Source organism: Diaporthe batatas (genome assembly GCF_019321695.1).
Source record: "Diaporthe batatas strain CRI 302-4 chromosome Unknown Contig00003, whole genome shotgun sequence".
In the NCBI taxonomy this organism is placed as follows: Eukaryota; Fungi; Ascomycota; class Sordariomycetes; order Diaporthales; family Diaporthaceae; genus Diaporthe; species Diaporthe batatas.
Window position 1 is genome coordinate 3,146,825 of NW_025408550.1, and position 19,376 is coordinate 3,166,200.

The 19,376-nt window shown below is 57.7% G+C and overlaps 5 protein-coding genes across 5 annotated transcripts; 2 read left to right on the forward strand and 3 right to left on the reverse strand.

Annotated features, from left to right (window-relative positions):
- Nucleotides 1-639: 639 nt before the first annotated feature.
- On the reverse strand, nt 640-3,390 carry KVR01_002128 (uncharacterized protein). Its single transcript, XM_044783843.1, has 2 exons — nt 1,719-3,390; nt 640-1,659 (listed from the first exon to the last, which is right to left on the reverse strand). Exons 1-2 carry the CDS (start codon nt 2,953-2,955, stop codon nt 1,253-1,255), a joined length of 1,644 nt encoding a protein of 547 aa, XP_044647143.1. The 5' UTR covers nt 2,956-3,390; the 3' UTR covers nt 640-1,252.
- A 403-nt stretch (nt 3,391-3,793) lies between these two features.
- Nucleotides 3,794-8,477, forward strand: KVR01_002723 (uncharacterized protein). Its single transcript, XM_044794382.1, has 2 exons — nt 3,794-5,414; nt 5,475-8,477. The coding sequence occupies exons 1-2, from the start codon at nt 4,608-4,610 to the stop codon at nt 5,712-5,714; spliced, it is 1,047 nt and encodes a 348-aa protein (XP_044647738.1). The 5' UTR covers nt 3,794-4,607; the 3' UTR covers nt 5,715-8,477.
- KVR01_003447 (uncharacterized protein) lies at nt 5,962-8,319 on the reverse strand (the record flags this gene model as incomplete). The annotated part of the gene is made up of 1 exon (XM_044789387.1): nt 5,962-8,319. One exon carries the CDS (start codon nt 8,317-8,319, stop codon nt 5,962-5,964), a length of 2,358 nt encoding a protein of 785 aa, XP_044648462.1.
- A 719-nt stretch (nt 8,478-9,196) lies between the features above and the next one.
- KVR01_002960 (uncharacterized protein) lies at nt 9,197-10,881 on the reverse strand (the record flags this gene model as incomplete). The annotated part of the gene is made up of 3 exons (XM_044788250.1): nt 9,197-10,062; nt 10,124-10,805; nt 10,864-10,881. 3 exons carry the CDS (start codon nt 10,879-10,881, stop codon nt 9,197-9,199), a joined length of 1,566 nt encoding a protein of 521 aa, XP_044647975.1.
- A 3,038-nt stretch (nt 10,882-13,919) lies between these two features.
- KVR01_003534 (uncharacterized protein) lies at nt 13,920-18,576 on the forward strand. The gene is made up of 3 exons (XM_044782764.1): nt 13,920-16,525; nt 16,605-17,018; nt 17,126-18,576. Exons 1-3 carry the CDS (start codon nt 15,123-15,125, stop codon nt 17,811-17,813), a joined length of 2,505 nt encoding a protein of 834 aa, XP_044648549.1. The 5' UTR covers nt 13,920-15,122; the 3' UTR covers nt 17,814-18,576.
- Nucleotides 18,577-19,376: the final 800 nt, after the last annotated feature.

The window sequence follows — 19,376 nt, forward strand, 5'->3', positions numbered from 1 at the left end:
GGTGAGAGGGTTTGGCGGGTCAGACTATCGTGGTCATGTCTGTCTATCCGACGTTCGCAGGCCGCTTCACAAGCCCGAGCCGGGGCACAGCTTGATTAAGGGGCTAACAGCCGGGCAGGGAGCAGGCGGGTGTTCGCAAGGACAAAAGCAAGAAATGAAGGCAGCTTGAAGGGGTATCTCGTTGCTGTAACAATTGGCCCGATGTCATGGGCGAAAGCTGGCGATGTGAAAATGCGTGATGCACGGGCAGGGAGGCGGCTCGATGGCGGTCGGTCATAAGAGCCCTGGAGTATAGAATTCCAGCATGACTGAACTACCAACAGAACCGGCACCAGTGTTGACTTCCAAAACTCGGGCAGCTTGGAGGCCACGCGCTGCCCGTTGGAGGACCCCTGTCGCGACTGAGAGCATGCGGGAGGGCGGGTACCTGGATTTTGATTGGCCTCGACGCCTGCCGGCATTCATGCAAAGAGCCCGGCAGCCCAGCAATTCCCCATACAAGGGCCAAAAAGTACCTAGGTAGACGTGGACTGTTTGGAGGACCGGCCTGCCGGGCCCAGGTGTGCATAACAAACAGCTACCTACACCAGGTACTTAGGTAGGTAACCTGTGCCACCTACCAACGGTAGCAGTAGCTGGGGCTCATATTCACATGAAAGACAATGCGCATCCTCCAGAGCCGGCCAAGCTTTTTCAGCTGCGAGCGCTCCTCCGGAAGGTACCTAGGTGTACGGAGACTATTTTGCAAGTGTGCCCTGGTATACTAGTAAATGCCGGCCGAGCAGGGCTTACACGACAAGCCTGCAGCAGCTGGAGCCACACGCCTCGGCCTCGTTGTGTGAGGAGGGCCGGAGCAGTTTTAGTCTCCTTCGACAAACCGCTACCGCTAGAGGAATAGGTAGGTTTGTTTGGTCATGATCCTCACATTCATGCCCGCAGAACCTAGGCATGGAATGCTTGCGAACAAACCCATGGATAATGAGTTGGTTAATGGCTTCCACGCCCACAACCTGCCTAGGAATGACATCTCGGCCTTTTTTTCCACCATGGAATTTCTCCCAATACAAAGAAAGTCAACGCCACTGACCTCCAGACCCAAGACACAACTAGACCCCGAACCAGATGCCCCCCATCTTATGCCTGGCTAAATCCATTGTCAATGCGTGAAACCGTGATACTCGTGGCCCTTTTGCCTTTCCATTTGTGGTCCGTCCGTTCTTACTCCTCCTCCTCCTCGTCGTCTCTCATCTTCTCAAGGCCTGCTGGCATTGCCATTGTCATCGATGTCCTTCAGTTTCTCCCGCTGGATCATCACACGCTCGTTGCACAGATCAACAAACATCTCGTACTTCTTGATTATCTTATCCTTCTCGCGAAGCTTCTCTTCCAGCTCGGAGATCCTCTTTTCGTTGTCCTGTTTCACCTTCTCGAACTCCTCTTTAGCCTTGGCAATCTCACGCCGCAAATCGGCCCTAATGCGTTCCTCGGCGCTCGGATGTGGCTTGCTGTAGATGGCAGGTCGGTCCTCGGCCAAAGCAGCGTTGATCTTCTGAGGGTTGCGGTTGATGGCTGCTCTCGCGTTATAAATGTCCCGCGGAAGGAGGGGCACATGTGGGTTTTCTGTCTGCAGTATCTCCAACGTTGCGCTGACACCCACACCTGCGGCGGATTAGTAGGTGTCCAAGAAATACAGCTGGCTGTTCCCGTGCACAACATACCATTTTCTTTGAGCTGCTTGACGGCGGCAACCATCTTGCTGTCAAGCTTACGTGCGGCAGGGTGTAGGAGGGGGCTCTCACTCGGGCCATGGTTGTGCTGTAAGTGAGCTGGATCCGGGCGGTAACGGACAGTCCATTGGGTCCGTTGCTCTATGGCGAAGAAACCAAACTGGCAGTCACACTTGCGGGAGGACGTCTTCCGCTTCCGCATCTCGGGGCTGACGCGTTTCGGGGGCTTTCCTGCGCGGTCACAGACGAACAGCACCTTCTTCAGTCCCGGCACCGTCTTTTTCGACCTGCCGATGACAATGGCGTATCCGACCGAAGTGCAATACTCTAGGACGGCCTTGTGTACGGCGTCAAGGGTAGGGAAGCTCCCGCCTTGGGGAGGAGCAGACATCATGGTGCCCATTGGGGTCCGCGGCACAAACGGAGTCCCGTTTTCGGCTGACTTGTCGAGGGCGCTATCGTCCCCGTCATCCTCGCCCGGGCTCTCAACCTCCATCGTGTCATCGTGCTGACCCTCCTGGCCCTGCCCCGGCGCCTCAGCTTGAAGCTGCTGGGGCTGCTGTGCCGGCGGTTGAGCTTGAGCTTGAGCCTGTGGCGGCGGCGGCGGCGGCGGTTGCAGTTGAGATTGGGGTGGCTGCGGCGTCAGCACAGGCTGCTGAGCAGGATGGGCGTGTTGAGGTGGAGGCTGGGAGATGATGGGGTTCTCGTTCGCAGAGACGTGCTGGTTTATGGACATCTGCTGGCCCACGGACTGCTGTTGCTGTTGCTGTTGTTGTTGTTGTTGTTGTTGCTGTTGCTGCTGCTGCTGCTGCTGCTGCTGCTGCTGTTGTTGCTGCTGCTGTTGTTGCTGCTGCTGCTGCTGCTGGCTAATGGACTGCTGCGGCAGAGGCTGCTGGTTCATGAGGTAGTTCAGCGGGGTGCTGTTAGAGGGCATCTGATGGGCCGTGGCACGCTGCTGACGCGAGCTGGGGACGGGCAGCTGGGGGTGGGACTGCTGGGCCCTAGGGCCATTTTGCACGCTGGGGATATTATGGACGGGCGAGGCATTGGGAGTCGTGAAGAGGTGATGGGGGTACTGGGTCTGAGGCGGCTGCTGGGAGTTGAAGGCTTGCTGCTGGTACGAGGCGGCATGCTGGGGCAGCTTGTTGGGCGAGTTCGAGTAGCCCTGGGCTCGGCGGAGCCCATTGTTCATGATGGATAGGCCCGTGTGTCCATTTGTGGTTGACATGATGTTTCGACCAGAAGGGAAACCGACGGGGCAATCAGACGCCAACCTGGACAATCAGGCTGGGCTACAAGCGACCGCAGCTGTGTGATGAGGTTGCGGTGCGGCGCGCCGGTGTGGTGCAGAGAAGCGGTCCAGTGCCGGCCCAGCCCAGCTCGAGTGCAGGCTGAGTGAATCCAGTCCAGTTGCAGTTCCAACCCAGTGCAATGCGATGCAAGTGCAATGCGATCTGGCCCAATCCAGGACGGTCCTCGTCAGTGACCTGGATTGTGGATGGACGTGGAGGCTTGCGGTCTACAAGCTGAGGGGGCGTCAATCTAGGATGGAATTGTGAGGGTGAGTCCAGTGAAAGAGATTGAGGAAGGGAAAGGCGAAAAGGGCAAGGGCTCAAAAGAGGAGAGGGTAGGGGTGGGCAGTGAGACGGATGGGGGGCGTCTCTCTGCAACGATGTGGGGGGGAGGGGGGCTAGAGCTACCAAGCAGGTAGGTACCTACCCTAGGTACCCTGCTACCCTGCCTACCCTGCCTACCGACCACCCAAGTACTTATTATTAGTCCACCCGGCGGGAGCTGGGGTAAGCTGTCCATTACGGAGCACAGGGCACGCGTTACGGCTGGGCTGCAAAGGAGGGCCAAAAGCAGGGACCACCGCGCCGCAACCCTGTGTGAAACCAAACATCTGCACATCACTGACAGGTCACATTTTACCACCCGGCCATGGCCTCCAGGGCTATTCACATGCATTCCTGACCTCGTCTGCTGCCAATATTTCAGTACTGGCCGACCACAGCCTCGACCCGACAGGACACCTGTGCACAGCCAGTATGCCTTTCTCGTCAGCTCGTATCATGAAAGCGCGGGTTGCTCCATCGTCGCCACTGAGGGCTCTCCAGAGAGCTGGCCACCTCGAGGCACCCCTTGCTTCCTCTGATGAGGGTGTCCTCCCCGCCGTCGCAGACAAAAGCCCCTGGCATCATGCCACATTATCTGCAAGCCACTTGCATGTTGAAGCTGCCCTTCTCCGTCGGGGAGCGGCCCCCGGGTCCAGGTTGCGTAACACGACGCCTGCTTCCGAAGCTGGGCTGGCATCTGCCAAGGACGTATAAGTCCTGGAGGACCGCAGATGAAGGTTATGCAATACTACACAGTACAAAGGCAGCTCTTGACCGGTCAAGGCTTGAACCAACTCATCCCATCCGGAGACTTGCTTCATTGCTGCCGTCCAAGGTTCATAGTACCTACTCCCGAGTTATGCGACGTCCTCTACGGAAGGCAGCACCAGGTGAAATCCCCAACGCCATCGTGGCTGCCGGCTGTCCTCGTTGTCTGTGACATGCATGCACCGCTTTCCGACCAGGTGAGGCAATGACAGGCTTGGCCTACACGGCCTGTGGTGTCACTCCAGCCGCCCTGGTCGGTGTGCAACCTTCATTGAACACCTCAAGCGCTGCTTGCATTAATAAGTCCGCCTGACTTGTGCGGCATCAAGACTGTACTCAGAGCGGCCTGCTGCACATGTCTCCAATTCCCGCTCCATGTTCTCACGACCCCGAACCCACCAGATTTTATCAATGAGTGAGAGCACAGGATCCCCTGCAAAGCTGTCCCCTGAGCTGCCGTCTGTCGAGGGACCTGGGCCTCACGACCGATGTGAAAATGTCCGTTGGTCGGGGTTGGTCGGGGTCCAACAGCTTCTCCGCAGCGCTTCGTCCCGTCCCGAGCAGCACCTTCAACACCGTGCCCCCACCTTCAACAGCCGACGAACCGACCCGCCCAATACACAACATACATGATCGTCCCCATGAGCCACCTTCTTCCTGTCGCGCAATGCCTCGTCAACTGAGCCCTGAGCCCGAGTCGCCCACAAGACACGGAGACGACAATGGCCAAACATTGCCGGGGCAGCCCTCTTCAAGAGCCGTGGAAGCGGGGCCCTTCTCCTTCTTCGACTTCCCGCCTGAGATCCGCAACATGATCTACCACATCTCGCTGCAGCGGCCTACCTGTGAAGACATGTACCGCTGCTACTACAAGCAGAACGCCGCGCTACCCAAAAATGAGAAGTGGGCCCGGCCACACTTGAAGACGCCGACGGTCCTGCTCCTGTGCAAGCGCATCACGGACGAGAGCATGCCCATCCTCAGGGCTCGCTGGTTCATCATCGACCGGCTGCCCCCGTGCGCCCCACCCTTGCCAGACGGCGGAGGCGGGTTCATGCGCCTGGCCAATTTCATCGGCCGCGAGACCCTGCAGCGGCTCGAGTACATCGACCTACGAGTCGGGCTGGGCGAGGGGCCCCTCGGCAGCGGCTGGATCTGGAACAGGATGCTGGACGAGCTGCTGGCCATCCTCAACGAGAAGAACGCGCTCGTGCACTTCCGCCTGCTCATCCGGAGGTGCAACAAGGAGGAAAATCCCTTTGTCTGGTTCACAGAAGACGCAGAGGAGTCTAGTATCAGGAGAGTGTGTGCCCCTTCTCCCTTGGACCTCGTTGTGGGCCGGCCACTTGCTGACATGTGATAGAAAATCACTTACTTCAAAGTGAGCAACCCGAATGCCTTCAAACCTTGCAAGATTACCGAGGAGACGTGGCGCATCGATGGTCAGCTAGCCACCCTCGTTGACATTCCTCCCAAGTGCACTCTTAAGCCGCCGTGCAGGTCTTATCCCGATCCCGAGCTGTTCCCTGGGTCGATCATGCAGTTTGTGCGCCCGTTGCCCGGGACCGCTTGGAGTGATGATGATGATGACGAGTATGATTGATTGAAACGGGTAAGATTCTTGCCCAGCGAGTTGACCCAGCTCAACCTCGACTGCTTCATGGTACGGAATTCCGCTGCATTTGGCTGGAGGGCTGGTGGAACCATGCACAAGAAAAGTCATCCAATACAGAAGAGACGGACATAGGTAGAGTCCGCTTAGTAATGATATTAAAGTCTTTGAACTCATTGATGAATGTGTCCCAGTCTTGCCAACGCCATGCAACTCCCCTCATGAATGTTCGGGATTTTCATGTCTCCCGGCCTGCAACGGCTGCTTCTGCAACACCCCCACGGTTGAACCAGCTCCCAAAGTCCAGCTTCATCAATAACCGATCTAACCCGCCCACCCGCCGGGGCACGTACTGTCCCTCTTCCCTGAGGCCAGCGCCTCCATCGCCGTCCTCGCCAGCATCATCGCTCCCCCAGGCCAGGCCCTCGTGATCCGCCTCGAGGTTCCGCAGCACCGTGATGACGCCTTCAATCCCGGCCTTAGTCTTGTCCTCGACGGACTTGATCCGGCCCTTGATGTCGCGCTCTTCGCGCTCCAGGTCGACAAACGCGTCCACCACGCCCACGTCTTCCTCGAGATCTATGGCGTTCCAGATCTCCTGCATTCGGTGGACCAGAGCCACGAGTTGGTCCATCTCGACGAGGAGGTTGTAAAGCGGGTCCGTGAAGTCCTGGTGGGTCAGCAGCAGCCGCCGGATGAGGGTGGCCAGGTACAGCCGGTGCGCAGAAGCCAGCGTCTGGGGGTCGTGGGGGTGCTTGTCCTCCGCCACGTGGTCCCGTGCCCGCGGTGTCTTGACGCCTTCGGCAAGCCACATGTCCTCGTCGTCGTCTTCGTCCATCGCATCCGGGTCAACCGGAGGGGCTGGCGTCGGCACGCGCGACGGCATGCGCGACGGCCTCGTAGACTCTGGCGGCCGGTGCTCGTCACTACCTGTTGTGAGCCATCTCTGAAAGCCCTCCCATAGGCCTGCCACTACCTCGACCTGCAGGTACCCTTCGACCTCGGCGAGGAAGAAGATCGCCGCGCTGCACGTGGTCCATGTGCTGCGCATGGCAAGCATCCGACGGGCCTGTCGCTCTCGCAAAAGGATCACTCGAGCCCGGCCGCCCTTGGTACTCCCCGAAGCCGGCGCAGGAGGCGGCGGGTGGTGCCTCCTGAGCGGTGTGATCTTCCACAGGTCTGTGAGTCGGAGATGTGCACGGCGGATGGAGTGAAGGTAGGAGTTGATAGCTGTGTAAGCCTGCACGTCCGACTGGCTGAGGAACAGGTCCAGTGGCGAGGGAACACTGACGGTGAGGGTGACAGGAACAGAGAACATGAGATTGCGGAATGGGGTCGGCACTATCTGGCTCGCTGGCCCCAGCCGCGCAGGGGTGGCCGATTTTGGCTTCGCCAGAGTTAGCTTGAGAAGGCCCCTGGCCATTTCGAGACCCTCGTCCTCTTCCACCTGGTGGCCCTGCATTGAGCTCATCGCGGCCCAAGTCCGGGCCAGGACCGCGATGACTTCACCTTCCTTGACGACGACGCCGCTCAGGCCATCGCGCTTCTCATGGGCCAAACTGTCGGACCTCCGCCACCTGCTGCGAATCTTCTCGTCTGCCTGCTGGGTGAGAGCCATGGCGAACTCGCCACGTCCGAGGAGGAAGAAGTCCCGGAGAAGATGGAGCATCTCGAGGACCCTTGACAATGGCAGGAGCATCTGCAGGGTATGTCGAGAGAGAAAAAGCCTTATGCTTGTGATTGTCCTTGAGAAGGTTGCACTGTCCAAGGGATATGTCAACTGGGAGAGCTCTCGGAGTTGCGACGATAGGTGATCCATCCCCCGCATGCCGCCCTCCAGGCTGCTCTTAGCCCTGATATGGTTCAGAGAACGGCCTATAAAGAGCATGGACGCGGCTGTCGGTGAGGTGACGAATGATGGGAGAAGGTCTGGGACAGAGACGAAGTCATCCTCGCCATCCGCCGGCAACTGGATGAAGAAATCCTCGGCGCCAAATCCAGGGAGACGGCCGTAAAGAATCCAAGCCGACACCTGCTTGACCCAGGCCGTCTCGGCGACCTGGACCAAGCTCCGGGCGGTCTCCTCGACATCCGCATACCCGGTCTGCAACTCGCCCCGTAGCCTGTTGATGATAGCCGCGCCAGTGCAGAAGGTCTCGGTGCCGTCTGAGCGCCTCTCGGCGGCGAGCATGAACTGCACCGTCTCCCACATCCACTCCAGCCTCCTAGTCCACCCGCTGAACTCGCCGACCACGGCCGTCAGCGGCACGATGTTGTAGGCGCCGACCAGGCCAGCATCCTTGCGCAGGATGGTGTCCTCGACGTCCAGCACCTTGCGCTGGAAGGCGGCCAGGTGCAGGCTGCTGACGGCGGTGGCCACGGCGCGGCATATCATGGACCGGTGCGAGGCGGCTATCTGGGCACCGAAGCTGAGCAGCTTGACGTGCAGCTCGCTCAGGTGCGCGACAGAGCGCAGGAGCTCGCGCTCGGGCGGCGAGATCAGGGCACTGGCGGGCGCATCGGGGCCTGAGGCTTGGGCGGTTCGGAGCAGGGGCGAAGGGTGTCCTGAGAGGGAGAGCAGGATTTCGTGGAGCATCTTGGGGAGGCTGGACTCCTGGGCCTGGAGCGACGAGGTTGGTTACATGTCAGCGAGGTGGTCGGGCGCGTGGGGCCGGTGGGATTTGTGAAGTTCCCTGAGGATCCCAAAGGGGGGGGGGTGTTTGTTTCCTGACCTTGCCCCATCAGTGGCGCGTGCTTTATCCTGTGGTCTTTTGCGCCGGTCGGCAAGCCGATGGTAGAACAAGATGGAGGCTCCACACAATTCCCACCGACAACACATGGGTACTCCGTACTGTGGTATCGATCCGCGGCGGCGACGCCTGCTCCTGAAGGGCAAGTGCCGAGTAAACGTGGGGCCGTGGCGCGCCGGGCGGGGAGCTCAAGCCGAGACGCGTCGCTGCGGGTGCGAGGGGTGTGTTCATACAGTGTGTGTCTCTGTTGGCCAGTCCTCTGCGGTGTGACTCTCGCATTCGCGTTGGGCTATGAGATCAGGGCACTGTTGATCTTGCTGCCCCCAAGGTCTCAGATTCCAGGCGGCATGTTTTAGGGCTCCGTCTCGGCCGAGTTGCCGGCTCTAGGGTCTGCGGCTGTCTGACAGCGTGCATGGACAAGACTCGGCATAGGCAGGTTCTGCACCCACATCAAGTACGGAGTAAACTGCATTCATATATGTCTGTGCATGTGCTTACCTACAGCGCAGATCCACACGCAGATCCGCACGCCTACCTCACCCGCTCAAGTATTCAACCCATTACTGCTATTGTTCGTTCGAGAGGCACCAGACGCGTATACACTATGCGATCAGTTCTGTAATACCGACGCTGCAGCGTGCTAGAAATCCAAAACGTCCTCTGATAATCCGCACTTGATCAAAGATTGCTCAAACCAGGGCGGCTGACCGTCTATCGCTCATCTCAACGTTTCATCGCCGGCTTCTTGCCGTCCACGCCACTTATCGAGCTGGTTTCCGACGAGGTGCCCGCGCCTTGACCCTCAAGATATTGTTGCTGCGGTCCAGGAGGCAAAGCACCGCTCACGACTGCCTCACCACCATCACCGCCACCAACCACGACCTCCCCGCCGCCCTTAACCCGGCCGACCACCATTCCCTTGGCCACCGACTTAAGGACCGCCCGCCGGGAAACACCTGTCACATCGATGTAAACCAGGCCCACATTCTTCACGCCTCCTCCTAGGCTCCTCGACAACTCCCCGGCCTCAGGACCCCATCGATGGCCGACGACAGTCGTGGCGGCGTTTGAGCTGGACTCAAGAAGCGTACGGCCCGCCTGTTCAATGCCATCCGCCACTGTTGAGAAGGCCATCATGCTCTTGTTAAGGATACCAGGTTTGTACGTGTCGAGAGGTTTGCCGTCCTTGTCGAACCCCTTCGGCTGGCCGTTGTTCTTACCATGCCGGCCGAGGGTGGCACCAAAGTTCTGTGCGACATGGCCGATTGCGCCGACCGTCTTGGCCGACACGCCGGCCGCCCCGCTCGTAAAAGTGTGAACCCTGCGGACGTGCTCCTTGGTGGTCGGTTTGAATGTCACTGGTTTCGCCACCGGCTTGGTCTTCTGGGTGAAACTGTCTGCGCCGCCCTGCAGCGCTTTCGAAACATAGTCGGACGTGGTCACGATCAGTCGCGATGCGGCGGCAGCATTCGAGACCAACGTTGACTTTTGGTACGCCGGGTGCATGACCAGGTCTATATCCTCGGGTCTCGCGGGCGCGATGGCGATCTTATTAGAACCCTCCGCGGGTAGTGTGATCTGTACTGGATCTGAGGCACGTGATTAACTTCTTGCGCCCGATGAAAGGCATGGACGAGGTTGTCCGCTCACCTTTCGAGCCCGGCTTAAGGGAGCTGCTCTCTACCATGTCGAAGCCCTCGCCGAGCTCCCCGATGACGCTGCCATCCTCCTCGTCCACCAGCACTATCTGGCCGCCGTTGTTGGAGCTGTGGCTGCCCTTAGCGTACGCTTCCCCGGGCTTGTAGTCGCCCGGGTGATAGGCAGGAAGCTGTTCCTCAGCGGCCAGGGCAGCCTTGGACCTTGAAGAGCTGCCCTTTGTGGGAACCGGGCCTGACTTGGAGTCCTTGGGAAGTGGGGGAGGCGAGCGCTCCAGGAAGGCCGTGCATTGAGCTATGCAGGTCTCCCAGGTATCAATGTCGTCCTGGACCCCTGGCCGGCTCCCCAGCTCGGGGAATTCGATTCTCGTAAAAGCGCCGCTGTCGGGCCCAAGGTCCCATCGGGGGATAAGGTAGCTCCTGGGCGGCTGGTGGTAGATCTGGGTGGTTGCAGGCAGAGGCAGGTCGAGCTCAGGCGGCAGGTGCAGGTGAAGGTAGAAGTCCTCTTCCGCTGGGGCGGACGAGGGACCCAGGGCAGAGGCGTCAGCAAAGGGCGAGGAAGTAGGGACCATCAGCAGCGAGAGGGTCTGAGGCCCAGCTTGCGTGAGGCACTCCTCCTTGCCGTTAGCAATATGATAAGCTGACACGCCATTCACGGCGTACAACAGCTTGGGATCCTGCCCACAGAGTTAGTGTCCGAGCTCGAATAATTAACCCGCATCTCCTGTTACGCACATTCTGTCCCGAAGGCATTGCGTCTCTATGGGACGTGTTCCGAAGACTAGCGTCACCGAGGAGGAGGGGCAGGAGGGGTCGAATGACGCGCTTGTCGCGAACAGCGTGGGAGGTGGCGCAAAAGGGGTCTTCTTGCCCGAAATTGAAAAAGGAAGCTGCAGGAGATAGAGAAAGGGGAAGTTGTAGCAGAGAAATTGGAAACGTCTAGGAAAGAAATGCAATCTAGGTATAATCCGTGTTGGGTCAAAAGGGGCAAATCAAGAAACGGGAGGGAGGCGGCGTGCTTGCGCGCTTAATGGGAGATGCTGTGTGGGGCGGCAGGCGTCTCGTGGTCTGGAGTCGAAAATGAGGCCTCTTGCGGCAGCCGGAGCTTGCTTTGGAGACGTCAACAGGAAGCTTGCAAGCTAGGGGCGACGTCATTGGGCCATTAGGTCACTCGGCGTTGGCAGCTTTGGCTGGCTGTCTGGGCTATGGCAGAGACTAACTGAGAGACGGACAGGCCTGGGCAACCCCCGCCGACGTCCAACAGCTGCGTCCAACAGCTCCCCTGCTGCCAAGGCGACAAGACGAGAGGACGACGAAGCATTTCGCCATCGCGCCCGAATGACGCTGAGCGGCCTCCTTTTCGATACTAAAATAACCCACCTACTCAATGCGGATTGAACCTTGTTTCTCTATCTATCAGTCTCGTGTGACAGTCTCAGGATTCACAGTGAGCTGCGGCTGTCACGTGGACGACGCGAAGTCGGAGTCGGTTTACTTTATTATTCCTCTGATGCCCAAACATACCTACCTGCACGCACACATGTCCCCTCCCCTCTCATTTCTCTGCATCTCCCCCTGACGGGCTGTGCGCAGTCTTCACGTGCATTGCCGGTGCAGGCTGCAGCCAGCTCTACCGGCTCTTGCGACTCTGGCTGCATTCAGTCCGGGGCAGCTTCAGAGCAGGTCCGTGTCGGAAGAGGTTGACTGGTCGACTGGTTGAGGCTGACCGGATTGCGTTCAATATTGTGATGGTGCCCACGATGCATCGACTGCCTATTCGGATTGCTCAGTCAGAAGTCTTGGGTCCAAAGGTCCAACCGCCAATCGGCGACCGTGTTGGACGGCTCCCGCCTCAGTCCTGCCACAGTACGCTGCAGGCCGTACAGTACAGGTAAGCAGGCAAGCATGGCAAGCAGGCAACCTGGAGGGAGGGCCGAGCGCTTGTGGTAAAATGTTCTACCACAGTAGCGAGGCCGTGGGACCCAGACCCAACCTTATCACACCCGGAATATAGAGTTCGAGGTACGGCCCGCTCTGCTCTCAGCGTCTCAGGCATTCCAATCCATCCCGCCCGCAACTGGAGACTGGTCGGCCACTGTGGGCACGGACCCTGAGCAGCAGTCCACCCGTCGACCTCGCCTTCCCGCCTGCTCGCCTGCTCGCCTGCTCGACAATGTACCACGGTATACCGTACCATAGGCCCATCCCAACATGCGGTCCATGGGTCGGTACGGAGTACATGGGTTGGAGGATCTCACGACCAGGACGACGTGGCCCGCGAGGCACAGCACTTGCCAGGCGGTCTTGGCCGTGGTGGCAGGTGGTCGGAGCTCGAAGGCGGCAAGCTCCCCTCCGTCTGTTCTGAATCAGAAATCGACAGTCACGGTACAGCACACATGTACACAGTACTGTAGTGTACAGTCACAGGAATAGACTTCAACAGTCCCCACTCACACGCGAACGGCTTCCCCGCCCAGCCAGCCCGGCCAGCCTGCCAGCCCAGCATACACCACGCAGTACTCCGTACACGCAGGCAAACAGGGTTGCCATCATCTTTCCGTTATGGACGGCGCTTCTCATGCATGCAGCTCAAAAAAGAAATCAATCCCCTCCTACCCGCGCTTTTCGGCTTCGGCATGCCCAACCAACATGGGGGTTTGCCCATCGAGCACTGCGCGCCCCTTGCGCCCGCCCGATTCTCACTCCCAGGGTTCGACGGCATCCCACGAGTCAGTCGGCCAGAATACAGTTTCTGCCTCACCCCGGGTCGAAACGGTTTTGATATCGGCAGTGCAGCCGAGGTACGGAGTACGGAGTACTCGCCCTTCCCAACTGTCTGAGTCCCAGACGTCCGGCATTTATGTGTTTGCGGATGTGCCAGTCTCTGGCATATTTTCTCATGGGCTCTCATCCCGCAGAGAATGCAGGCCGCAGCGCTGCAGAATGGCGACTCGGAGGCATTGCGGGGGCTGGTGCGCGTTCCACAACCGTCGGCATGCACCTGCATCGTCCAGGAATCGGAACGACAGCCCCCCTGGCCCTCATCACCTTCGGCCGGAGAGTCACCGACTTCCCGCGGTGCAGAAAGGCCCTTGCCTCGGCCCTGCATGTGTCCAGAGCAGTCGCCTGACAGGGTCGTTTGTCCATGTAACTGTCGGGCCACTGCGGACCGTCTGCCGCTGGATCCCCTTGTGGCTGATGGGCGGGACTTGTTTGACTGACTGACTGACTGCTCGGTACCTCCCGCCACGGGTAGGAAGGAGGTAGGGTGTTCTGGAGGGGGCGTGGCATAATGGTGGCATAACTTTGGCATAATTGTGCACACAGTCTTTTCCATGTCTCCCACTCGAATTTCTCAGGCGGCCTGCAGGAACCCTATGCCTGTGTTTATTATGTTTTTTTCTTCATTTTTTTTTTTTTTTTTCCTTTTCACATCTTAGTACAGCACAGTATTGTACTTGTGTGTGTGTGTGTGTGTGTGTGTGTGGTGTTGCACTTGCTCGACATTGCAAATGCGCCTGGGTGGGCCTGTCGTTGACCGGTCCGCCGCCCACAATCGCCAACTCGTTTCAACCAACCCCTCCCTGCTACAGTAGCGTGGGGTCCCCTTGATCTGATTAGTCCCTCAGTGGGTGCCTCTAGCCGAACCGTGTTGCCCGTGTCCGGGGGACGGGACGCGCTGGGAATAACCAGCCTAACCAGCCAAACCAGCCTGACAGCCCTGGCCGGTTGGTAGCCTGGGATGGAGGGAGCTCGGATGATCTGTGATCTCTTCTCACCTCCCCTACCAGAAAATACAGCTCTCTCTGCTTTGCATGCTGGCCCTCTCCGGATGCTCTTCACAGCCAGCCAGCCAGCCCATCTGCCTCGCCGGCTCTGCCCTCCCCTACCCTCCTCTCCCCTGCCCCTGCCCTGCCCTACCCTGCCCTACCCTGCCCTGCCCTGCCCTGCCCGCGCCCCAGCTCCCAGGTTGGACCCCCCCCCTTGACACCTCGGGCGCCAGTTTCCCATATAGTCTACCATTGGCAACGCCACTGGCCGGCGCCAAACTGCTTCTTCGACCTCGCCTGTCATATATCCCTAGGCACCATTCCAGATCGCCAGCCTCCCACCACCGTTTCTCCCACGCCGGCTCCCATAGCGAAAAAAAGAGTACTCCGGTGCCCAGCTTCATGTGGTCAGATCAATTGCGGCTCTCTCCACCCCTCCTAGGCAACCCATCTTCCCGACACGAACGCTTAACCTTGGCGCCGTCCTAACAGGGTGCTCTAGAACCTCGATTTTTTTTCTCCTTCTTGGGTCTTCCCGTGTGTTGTATATCGCGTGGTCCAGGACGTCCCAGTGCTTCGCCCTGTACCGGCCAGGTCCGTTGGAGAGGACAGACGCGGCTGCTTGCATACCTTTGATGCCGTCACACACTGCGCGAGCAAGCGGCACCCGTCCGGGATTTCTACCTTGAGCTAGAGGCCTTGTTGTGTCCAGGCGTGGTCGGACGTGTCTAGCTCTCTAGGCCACCGCTACAGCACTACGACTCGGCGCTCCCTGTCTTTTCGCCCTAGAACATCCCCACGGGTCGCTCACACGGCTGGCTCTTGGAGCAGAGCTGGAGGGAAACCACTCTTGGGTCCCTTCTCATCGCACGACCGGGCCTTTTTCTCAGCCGTTAGAGCTTGCGCCAGGGTCTGCCTAGGACCCAAACAACCGGCACAATTACCTCTCTACAGTCCATTCTCTCCCCACCCGACCCGTCTGCCGATGAAACGGCCAACACGCCTTCCGGCCCGTCTGTTCACTCGACACCGAAGCGAAAGTTCGAGGAGGCTTTCATTGCAGGGTCTGGAGAGCCCCCGTCGGTGCCTCTGACCCCAACGCTGCCGCCTCCGCCGCCGACCTACCACAACCACTCCATCAAGGGGTTCGTACCGGTCGGCGGGCCTGGACCAGGGCATGGGCAGGCGTATGATGAGAGCAGAGGGAGTGCAGGATTTCCCGTGATGAGTGCCGTTGATGACAAAAAGACTGTCATCAAGCGGCAGCCCATGCGATCGAGCATAGCTTGTCTTCGGTGTCGAAAGTCCAAGATCAAGTGCGACAACGACGGAGGCTCCTCACCGTGTGAGACCTGTATCAAGCAGGGCAAGGACTGCAAGTACCCAGATGCGACGCCGATTCCGCCCAAGCGGAGCGATCCTCCTACTGGCATCAAGACTGAACGCGACCCTGTTTCGGACCGGAAGCGCCTCAAGAAGATTGAAGATGTGGCACGAGCAGAAGGCCAGCACTCGGCTGCAGCTCATGCTGACGAGGTTTTGTCTGCACACTACCTGACACCGAAACTCTGGTCAGAAGTCTTCGACATCTACAGGCTCCACTTCGCCACTGAGTTGCCCTTTCTTCACGTCCCGACTCTCAAGGAGAACATGGGTAATAAGTTCAGAGCCAACCAGAAGGACGCATCACCGGACACTAACCTGGTATTGCTCGGAGTTCTAACCCTCACGGCCCGTTTCCATCCGGACTTGGTCAAATATGCCACACACACAGCCAGTTCACAGGCAGGCTCGATCAAGAGCCGGCCTGTCCAGACCAAGCCAGACTCATCTGCTGCGTCTGAGTACTTTGCTGAGGCTCTGCGGAAGGCTCTGGGTCCGCTGGGGACGACCATGACCACGGCGTCCGTAGAGAGGGTTCAGGCGTTTTTGATGTTGGGCCTGTACGAGTGGAGTCAGGTGCAGCCAAAAACGGGCGGTTTGGGAGCGTGGATGTACGTTGGCGTGGCCATTCGAATGGCTCAGGCCCTGGGCCTAGGTTTCGGAGACAAGGACGACCCCAAGTCTCGCATGCGAGCAGCAAAAGCTAGCAAAAGCTTATCACCCAAGTTGCCTCCATCACAACCTGAGCTGATGATAGCCAAGGAGATCAAGAGGAGGACGATGTTCAGCTGCCTCATTCTCGACCGACTGCTTGCTTGTGGGAAGGAGCGTGTGCCCACTATCCGGTCCGAAGACCTCCAAATCCAGCTACCCTGCAACGAGTGGGCATTCGACCTATCCAAGGACGTGAGGACCGGCTTTCTGAACGCCTCCCCCGATGATCAAGGCCCCAGAGACGCGGAGGATGACAGCGTGCTCAGCAGATTCGTGCGGTTGGTGGACCTCTGGGGTGAGATCTCCAAATTCAGCTTCGCTGGTGGCCGCCTGGTAGAGGAGTACCCACCATGGGATAAAAGAACCAGGTTCTGCCAGCTCCGGGAAAAGCTTGAATCATTCTATTCCGACCTCCCTTCGACATTCACCCTCTCCACCTCAAATTACCACAGGCACGAAAACCACCAGGCTTCGAGCGTGTATGTATCTCTGCATATGCTTGGTAGTGTCTGTCAAATTATGCTGCATCGGTAAGCCGACCTCTTTGGTGCTCAGGGCGTGTCAGGGGAGTTGCAATCGGGGTCTAGAACCTGACTAATCACTGTGCAGCGAGTACATCCCTTTCCTACCGATTCGCTGTAACGGTCCTGTTGGCCCATTGGATGAGCCGACCTTTCCAGCTGGCGAATACGATATCCCCAACGGCTTTTGGGAGCGAAGCGCAGAGCAGGTCTTCAAAGCTGCCAAAGACATTGTCGATGTAATCGAAATCTGCCGTGATAAGCTTCCGATGTCCGCACTGGTGCTATTCACAATCTGGACAGCAGCCTTTGTCGGGCAATATGCATGGCATTTTCCCCACATGGACCAGCAAAGACACATGCTAGTGGATGACGATGAAGAAGGTGATGGTTCGGAAGGCGAGTTGGACATGACGAAAATCGGCCCAACCGGAGTCTGTCACCAGACCCTTGTGCGCTTCTCAGGGTGGCTCAAAATGGCTTCAACTTATCTTGGTTATTTGTGAGTCAAGCGCGGATCCCTGACCCCTGACGATTCTAGAAGATTTGCCCCGAGCCATGCTCTCTTCTGATGAAATGCGGAAAATGCTAATCATATTGCTCAAACAGCAAGGACCTCGACAACTATATGGCCAAGATTAAGTTTGAATATCACGCGCTCACCCACGGCGGCAGCAAACCCGGATCCGCTCCTCAGGACGATGGCCGACACCCGATCCATGGCGGAGGATTGGCGGAATGGAAAGTACAGAATGCGAAGATCATCAACAATGGCATGATTATGGCCGAGGATGATCGTCACGGACCATACGGATGTTCAGATCAGTCGCGAGCAAGTCCCCCGAAGCGCGAGTCTCCCCCAGGGCATGACGTTCACCTTACGGAGAAGACGCCGCGGTCAATCCCGTCCATGTTCACCGCCATCAACAACGCACCCGCGGGGGGACGCCATGAATTACCCGCGTCAGGCCCGTTAACAAAATTCGACGGCACCGCCGGGTCAGATTACACGAGGACTGGGTCCATGGTGCAAGGAGAGCAGCCGTCGCCCCCGCCTGTTCACCCCCTGTCTGGGCCGCACGATCTGGATTTGATTTCCGGGGCACATTTCCGAGATTTCCTCAGCGAGAGCGAGTCCATGCGGATCGCTGAGGCGCTGGAGGGCATCGGAGGGGACATTCAGGGCTTCTCTTATGGGGAGATACCGGAGGCAATGCTCTTTGGGCAGGCATTGCCAGGGCTGGCATTTGGGACTTCGGGCAAATGGCAACTGGCGGAGGAGGCCGAGACCGGATGACCTCTTCATATCAGAGGGCCGCTTTCTTCCCCATATTCTTTCTTACTTCTCTAGGCATCTTCTCTGGGTGGCTTTTACGGTGGACCTTTTGGGAGGCAATGTTAGCGATCCATTTCCATCACAATTTTTGTTTTTGAAAAGAAAAGTTCCCGCTTCAAGGGCCGCAGACTTTCTCGGGCGAGCGAGCATTTTCCTCGATGGAACCACCATTGTTGCGAGGCATTGGGTATCTAGACGATGGCTGGGGTTCGGGGAGTTACCATACCTGCGTGAGTGGGTTTTTGGGTTTTTTTTAAGGGAATTCAGCAGAGAGCTGTCGTCTCTCAATCAGCCCCGCAGGCCATGCCAAGCTGGAATGGCGTTCAAACGCGCCTGCTGCTATGTTTATGGTGCTGCACCACCTGCCTGAGCTCTGCTGTGGTTAGACGCCTAATACCTGGTGAAGTAAGGACCAACAGGCCGCAATACCCAGCAATCTACAAATCTTATATCCCAGTTCTACGGCGGTGGGGCCAACCGATCTAGAACCTGGGCGGAGGAGATGCTCGTCCAGGATCAAAGAACCAAGGGCAAAAAATAAGAGAGAAGAACAGGCCTTCGACCGCTACACATTCTTAGTCTTACCTGAGAAATTCGGAAACTACACAGTTGAGCAAACCCGCTACCACGCGGTCGGATGTCGAACCGTCTAGTCTCGCTGTAACTCGTTCAGAAGCAGTGGTTGTTCTGTAGTCAACAACATCAGCGGTGTCACTGTCAGGTTTGCGGTGAATACAACTGCCCAGGTGCCCTCGCGATCCCGGCGAGGGCCGAGGGCTTCTTCCCCTCTGGCTTTGAACGACCGTGGAAATAAACATCAGTTAAGTGCTGAATTACTCGCATCAGGTAGCAATTGAATAGCCTTAAGAGTCATCTGATATGGACCTGAGTGAGACTTCGGACATCCAGACATTGACGGATATGGACTGTGATGAGTCCGTCGTCGAGATAATTAGGTTGCCGATTCCCCCTGATTCGGCACACCTACCTACCATAGGGTAGCCAAACTTTAACTGTTAAGCCACAGGACAACGAATGTACCCGCATGTACTGTGCAGGTATAGCCCCGTGTGTGCTGGCTCTGATTCCCCTCAGCTTGTCACTCCGGGTGTAGGGCTGAGTACCTAGGTACCTAGGTGTTAAGATAACTAAAGAAGCTATTAAGGACAAACTTACTTCCTGTAAGATTAATTCTAACTATTCCTACAATACTAACCCTTTTTCTTTTATAAGAATATTACTTAAAATTAAAGTATATAAATATCTTAGTATAGGTATATACTTATAAATACTAGGCTTATTATACCTTATTAAAATATAAGAATATATATATATATCTATATCTATATTATGTAGGTATGTGGATCTGTAGTCTAGTTACGTAATTAAGCCCTGCAGGCACCTAAAACCAACCTTCTGCAGGGCGCCCCTCGATAGCAGATTAGAGGAATCAACAACCCATCTACCTACACCGTCAACCATCAGAATCCTCGAGATCTCTGGGGTATTGATACATAGGGACGG

What these genes read in the sequence shown, in the direction of transcription:
- KVR01_002128 (XM_044783843.1), bottom strand. Translation starts at nt 2,955, where the DNA reads ATGTCAACCACAAATGGACACACGGGCCTATCCATCATGAACAATGGG. An exon ending in CAAGCAGCTCAAAGAAAATG is followed by an intron (nt 1,660 to 1,718) that starts GTATGTTGTGCA and finishes AATCCGCCGCAG; the next exon opens with GTGTGGGTGTCAGCGCAACG.
- KVR01_002723 (XM_044794382.1), top strand. Translation starts at nt 4,608, where the DNA reads ATGTCCGTTGGTCGGGGTTGGTCGGGGTCCAACAGCTTCTCCGCAGCG. An exon ending in AGGAGTCTAGTATCAGGAGA is followed by an intron (nt 5,415 to 5,474) that starts GTGTGTGCCCCT and finishes GACATGTGATAG; the next exon opens with AAAATCACTTACTTCAAAGT.
- KVR01_003534 (XM_044782764.1), top strand. Translation starts at nt 15,123, where the DNA reads ATGAGTGCCGTTGATGACAAAAAGACTGTCATCAAGCGGCAGCCCATG. An exon ending in TGTCAAATTATGCTGCATCG is followed by an intron (nt 16,526 to 16,604) that starts GTAAGCCGACCT and finishes ATCACTGTGCAG; the next exon opens with CGAGTACATCCCTTTCCTAC. An exon ending in TCAACTTATCTTGGTTATTT is followed by an intron (nt 17,019 to 17,125) that starts GTGAGTCAAGCG and finishes TTGCTCAAACAG; the next exon opens with CAAGGACCTCGACAACTATA.